At 44.9% G+C, this 5,695-nt stretch overlaps 1 protein-coding gene across 1 annotated transcript in view; it reads left to right on the top strand.

The window, feature by feature from the left end:
- SMYD2 (SET and MYND domain containing 2) overlaps positions 1 to 4,917 on the top strand; it is a 41,297-nt gene extending 36,380 nt beyond the window's left edge. Inside the window, 3 exon segments of the mRNA XM_018552505.1 lie at positions 1,144 to 1,318; positions 2,867 to 2,975; positions 4,578 to 4,917. Coding sequence (XP_018408007.1) covers positions 1,144 to 1,318; positions 2,867 to 2,975; positions 4,578 to 4,655 — 362 coding nt within the window. The 3' untranslated portion in view covers positions 4,656 to 4,917.
- The last annotated feature ends 778 nt before the right edge of the window (positions 4,918 to 5,695 follow it).

The following is a 5,695-nucleotide window of genomic DNA, read 5'->3' as shown; positions in this document are numbered from 1 at the left end:
TGCTTTTTGTGTTCTGTCTCCTGCAATATAAATTATTCTGCAGCCTATATTAGTCATAACCGTTTCTGCCAGGCCAGGTGCCTTTACAGTATGCCAGGGCCCTCCTCTTCCGATTTTATATTGGGTTAGATTGATAGCACAACACATACAGGGTCAAAGAAGGGCCATCTTCCATTGCATCATGGGAGCTGACCATTTTTTATTTTCCCCAGTACAGATCTATTCAGCCATGGCATGGTCAGTGGACATACAGTGGGCCATAATCAAAAAACGTAAGAACCCTGTTTTATGTTGAAAGAGAACTATGGGGTGGGTGTTTTTCCCCCATAGTTCTCCTAAGAGTCACGGGAGGACATATGCTAGTGTCCTCCCGTGACCCGAAGCTCAGTATATCGGGAGCTACAGCTCACGGTATACTGAGACCGATGCAGCCGGGACAGATCCCGACATTACTGTTGAGAGTCACCTAGCTGCGTGAGTGACAGCTGGCTCTGCCTATCTAGAGGCAGAGCCAGCTGTACCCGCCCCCGTCCGTTCCGCCGGTCCAGCGCTGGAGAATCAGAGGGGGGAATCCCTGCAGGGAGTGGTGGCTGACAGTCACAGCTCCCTGCAGGGAGGTAAGCGAGCGATGGTATGCGCTCGCTCACTTCCCGATCTATTGAGCCGACCTGTGACAGTTTCATTGTCGCACGTCGGCTCGAACTATGAGGATGAGTGATTTTTCACTCACCTCAAATTTCTCCTTTTTAAAGTTTTTTACACGGCCAGTGTTCATGCAAGTACATAGCATTGTTCTTCAGATCCGCCCCTTTACTCTAAACAATCGATTGGAATTACCCCTTTAAAGTTACACTTCAGTAAAGCATTAAAAGGGTTGCTCAAAACAACTGCTTACTGACTGTAATTGTGGCATTCAGCTTATGAAGATAAATGCCTCACGCTACATTAGATCTCCCCTCCCAGAATTCTGAATATTGACTCCAATGTGTCCGTCTGTTTCGGCAAATACTGCTGTCACACCGGGCTCAAACATGAAGCCATGACCCGGCAGTAGAGACTGCAGCCTCGTAGTGGGCCACTGACTACAAAACACCAGCATCGGTACTTCTCCGAGCAATCTGTGATTATTCTTAACTGAACCACGTCCTAGTGAACTGCTGGAGATGTGTGAGCTCAGTATGGAGAAGATGGGGACGTTATTTGCAGACAATAACATTTATATGTTACATATGACGTATCAGTCCATGGGAATCTGCCTGTACATGCAGGACTGGGAAGGCGCCTTAAAGTATGGAGAGAAAATCATCCACCCGTACCGGTAATTATCAACAGCCATACCAGTTCTGCTAACGTGAAATTGCATTAAAGAGCACCTGTAGTGTTACGGGGGAGGCTAGCAGTGGTTTACCATGTACTTGAGACTTTGCAATGATGGAGTAGTGTATTCTGGGAAGTGTTGTATTTAAAGGTTACCAGTTATTCCACAACTTTAGAAACTGTTGACTTCCTTCTGAAATTCATATTTGGTTGTCATGTTTTTTTCTAGGGGTGCACTGATACCATTTTTTCCAGACCAAGTACGAGTACCGATACTTTTCCTCAAGTATTCGCCAATATCTTTTGTGTCATGTGACAGTTTTCCTAATATAGACTCATGAATTTAGGACAGTGGAATATAGAAATATTATACAAAGAATTTAGGACAGTGGTAATGTGCCAGGGCCCGGTCCCTGCTGCAACCGCTGCGACCTTGGTAGTCCTGCCACTGACTTTACCCTGGTAGTCCTGCCACTGACTTTACCCTGGTAGTCCTGCCACTGACTTTACCCTGGTAGTCCTGCCACTGACTTTACCCTGGTAGTCCTGCCACTGACTTTACCCTGGTAGTCCTGCCACTGACTTTACCCTGGTAGTCCTGCCACTGACTCTAAGCTGTAGAGGGGTTACAAATCCCAGCAATCCGCGGTGTGCGGAGTCTGACCAGGGCTGTGCGTGCGGCGGGACGGAGGAGATGTGCAGCCGGCGCTGTAAACAGCCGCCGCGAGGTCCCCAGCAAGCTCAGGACCTTAAGGCAGCTGCATGTATTTAAAAATTTAAAGGGCCGGTATTGGCACTTTGTATTGGGGCATTTTTAATGAGTACTCGTGACAATGCCCAGTATGGACACAGATATCGATACTACTATCGGTGCATCCCTAGTAAATTCTGTACTTTCTGAGCCACTGACCCAGAACAAGTATGCATCAAGTGAAGTCAGAACTCCGTGATCTGCATGCTTGTTCTGGGTCAGTGGTTTTGCAGATATTGAAGCCAAAGGTTCAGCTAGGCAACTAACATTTTGAGGAGATGTCACCGGCAGCATCTGTTTTATCTTGTTGTAGGGAAGGTGGCTGATATGAAAGTGAATAGCCTGATATAGATAAGTCTGTGCTCAAATCCAACTAGCTTACATACATATTGCACGTGAGGTGCTAAAGGGTTGTAACCTCCCAAAGATCCGCCCCTTTAGCACCTCATTTGTTTTCTTTCTGTGTAAGCATTTTGGAGTTGCATTGTGCAGGTCAGTGACCAGACCTGGGTCTGTAGCTCTTCTCCAGATGTGTCTCATATGTCCATGTACAGTAAGTTAGGGACCAGGCACATGAGGGAGTCTGGAAAGAGACTGCTGAAGTTTTTGGGCCCCTAATGCTTTACAATAATTTTATCCAAAGTGCTTCTACAGCAACCAATGCGATTTCATCTGCGCTCACCATGAGCCGGCACACGTGGCATATATAGCTTCTCTAGTGAGCGGCCTGCCCAGGTATATGGTCCCATAGACGTACATGTACCGCATCTTTTCTATCATTTCTTCTGTCTTTTCCAGTAAGCACTATCCTGCATACTCTCTGAATGTTGCCTCCATGTGGCTGAAGTTGGGGAGACTTTACATGGGCCTGGAGAAGAAGACCGCTGGAATTAAGGCCCTAAAAAAGGTAAACAAGACACGGTGTTACCTCCAATGTTTGCTTTCCTTTTTTATTAGAAAGATAGAAATGGTTTCACCTTTAAATCCAAGCCTCTGCTTTGTAAATGGGGAACGTGCTATTGCACAGCACACCCAGAGTGCGGTACCATGTGCTAGGCGTGTTGCCATTCATTGACTGGCACCCCAACTCCCCTCCTGGCTGCAATGCATGGTATCGCAATTCATTGCAGTGAGAAGAGACTAGTACATGCACTACTTTTTTTTTTTTTTTCTTCATTGCAACAAATAGTATTATAGTACTGCACAACGCACTGCAACAAGTGGTATTATAGTACTGCACAACGCACTGCAACAAGTGGTATTATAGTACTGCACAACGCACTGCAACAAGTGGTATTATAGTACTGCACAACGCACTGCAACAAAAGATATTGTAGTACTGCACAACGCACTGCAACAAAGGGTATTATAGTACTGCACAACACACTGCAACAAATGGTATTATAGTACTGCACAACGCACTGCAACAAATGGTATTATAGTACTGCACAACGCACTGCAACAAAAGATATTGTAGTACTGCACAACGCACTGCAACAAGTGGTATTATAGTACTGCACAACGCACTGCAACAAGTGGTATTATAGTACTGCACAACGCACTGCAACAAAAGATATTGTAGTACTGCACAACGCACTGCAACAAAGGGTATTATAGTACTGCACAACGCACTGCAACAAATGGTATTATAGTACTGCACAACGCACTGCAACAAATGGTATTATAGTACTGCACAACGCACTGCAACAAATGGTATTATAGTACTGCACAACGCACTGCAACAAATGGTATTATAGTACTGCACAACGCACTGCAACAAGTGGTATTATAGTACTCCACAACGCACTGCAACAAAAGATATTGTAGTACTGCACAACGCACTGCAACAAGTGGTATTATAGTACTGCACAACGCACTGCAACAAAGGGTATTATAGTACTGCACAGCGCACTGCAACAAGTGGTATTATAGTACTGCACAACGCACTGCAACAAGTGGTATTATAGTACTCCACAACGCACTGCAACAAATGGTATTATAGTACTGCACAACGCACTGCAACAAATGGTATTATAGTACTGCACAACGCACTGCAACAAATGGTATTATAGTACTGCACAACGCACTGCAACAAATGGTATTATAGTACTGCACAACGCACTGCAACAAATGGTATTATAGTACTGCACAACGCACTGCAACAAATGGTATTATAGTACTGCACCAAATAGTATTATAGTACTGTACACTGCGGCCGGGAGGGAGGTGTGTTGAGATGCTGTTAAAATGAATGATACTGCATGCTAGGTGCGCTGTGTGTTACATGCACAATATTGTACGTTTAATGCATGGTGTGAACGCATCCTCACGCTGAGTCCATCCATTATAAATCATTTGCTGGATCTAGACCCATAGCCGGCTTTCTGCTCCAGGGTCAGACATTTACATAGGCCAGTCTGAAAGCTGACTTACTGCTGATGACTTTGCAATAACAGCCCTTCAATGCGCTGATCTGGCTTCTTATTGGAGTTTTCTTCTTCCTCTTCAGGCCATCAATGTCATGGAGATAGCTCATGGACCCGATCACCATTATATAGCCGAGATCAAGAAAGAGATGGAGCAATAATGCCAAAGGTCTACACGCTTTTCGCTTTGTGTCAGGAATGCCATTGTATGTCATTGTGACATTGCTGGACATGGAACGATGCTTCTCCCTAGGGGAACACCCTAAATCCCTGTTTTCTGCACTTCCTGATACGACACCCATCACTTGTAGCACTTGGAAGGCCTCCATCAGTCAAGTACACAACTGCTGTGTATGTGCTGAAATTCCACTAGGGGGCGACGTAACATCACACCTTTCTTTACACCATAAAGTGGATTTCTGCTGAAACATTGAATTCTATTCGCCGACTCGCTCGGATGGCTAAAGAGTATCAGAAGATAAATGTCTTTCCTGGAGAAAGGGCTGCACTCGCTCCCTTTTGTGCTGTTCACCTTGCTGAAGGCTTAGGCACTTGGTCACATAATCTTAGCTAATGCACCCCTTTAGCAGAGATCATGTGACACAATGCCAAGGCTTAGGCATATGTGATTTTTATTCTGGAGTGAACCTTGACGGACTTTTTCCAGGTAAGTATTTCCATGACATCGAATAGATTTTATTTATCCATCCCAGCAGAACTGATTGTAGCCACATGTTTACATTCAAATCTAGATCTATTTCCATGTGACTGGTTGGCCTGTAGGTACAGGGGTAGGAAACCTTGGTATTCCAGCTGTTGTGTAACTACAAGTTACATGAGGCACTGCAAGACTCTGACAGGCATGGTGGGATTTGTAGTTTCAGCACAGCTTGAGTTCCAAGGTTGCCTATCCCTGATGTAGTATGTCAAAGGGCCACTGTAGCTAATAAGAATTCTGCTTAGTATAAAGATGACATTCTGCTCATGCTTGTCAATATATTTTATAGTGTACTACATTGGCTGTGTGATAGCAGTTGTAGGTCAGTGTAGAGGCAGCAGTCCTCCATTAGGATTACCATCAGAGAGTTGTGTATTGGAAATGATCATCCCCTCTCAGTCTCCTGATCAGCTGCCTGAGATATTACTAACAGATCAGCTGACCAATCAGCAAGATGCAGCAAATGTACCTCCCATTTATTCG

The sequence above is a fragment of the Nanorana parkeri genome, unplaced genomic scaffold (genome assembly GCF_000935625.1).
Source record: "Nanorana parkeri isolate BGI_ZX_2015 unplaced genomic scaffold, ASM93562v1 scaffold1, whole genome shotgun sequence".
NCBI lineage: Eukaryota > Metazoa > Chordata > Amphibia > Anura > Dicroglossidae > Nanorana > Nanorana parkeri.
This window is presented reverse-complemented; position numbering and strand designations above follow the sequence as displayed.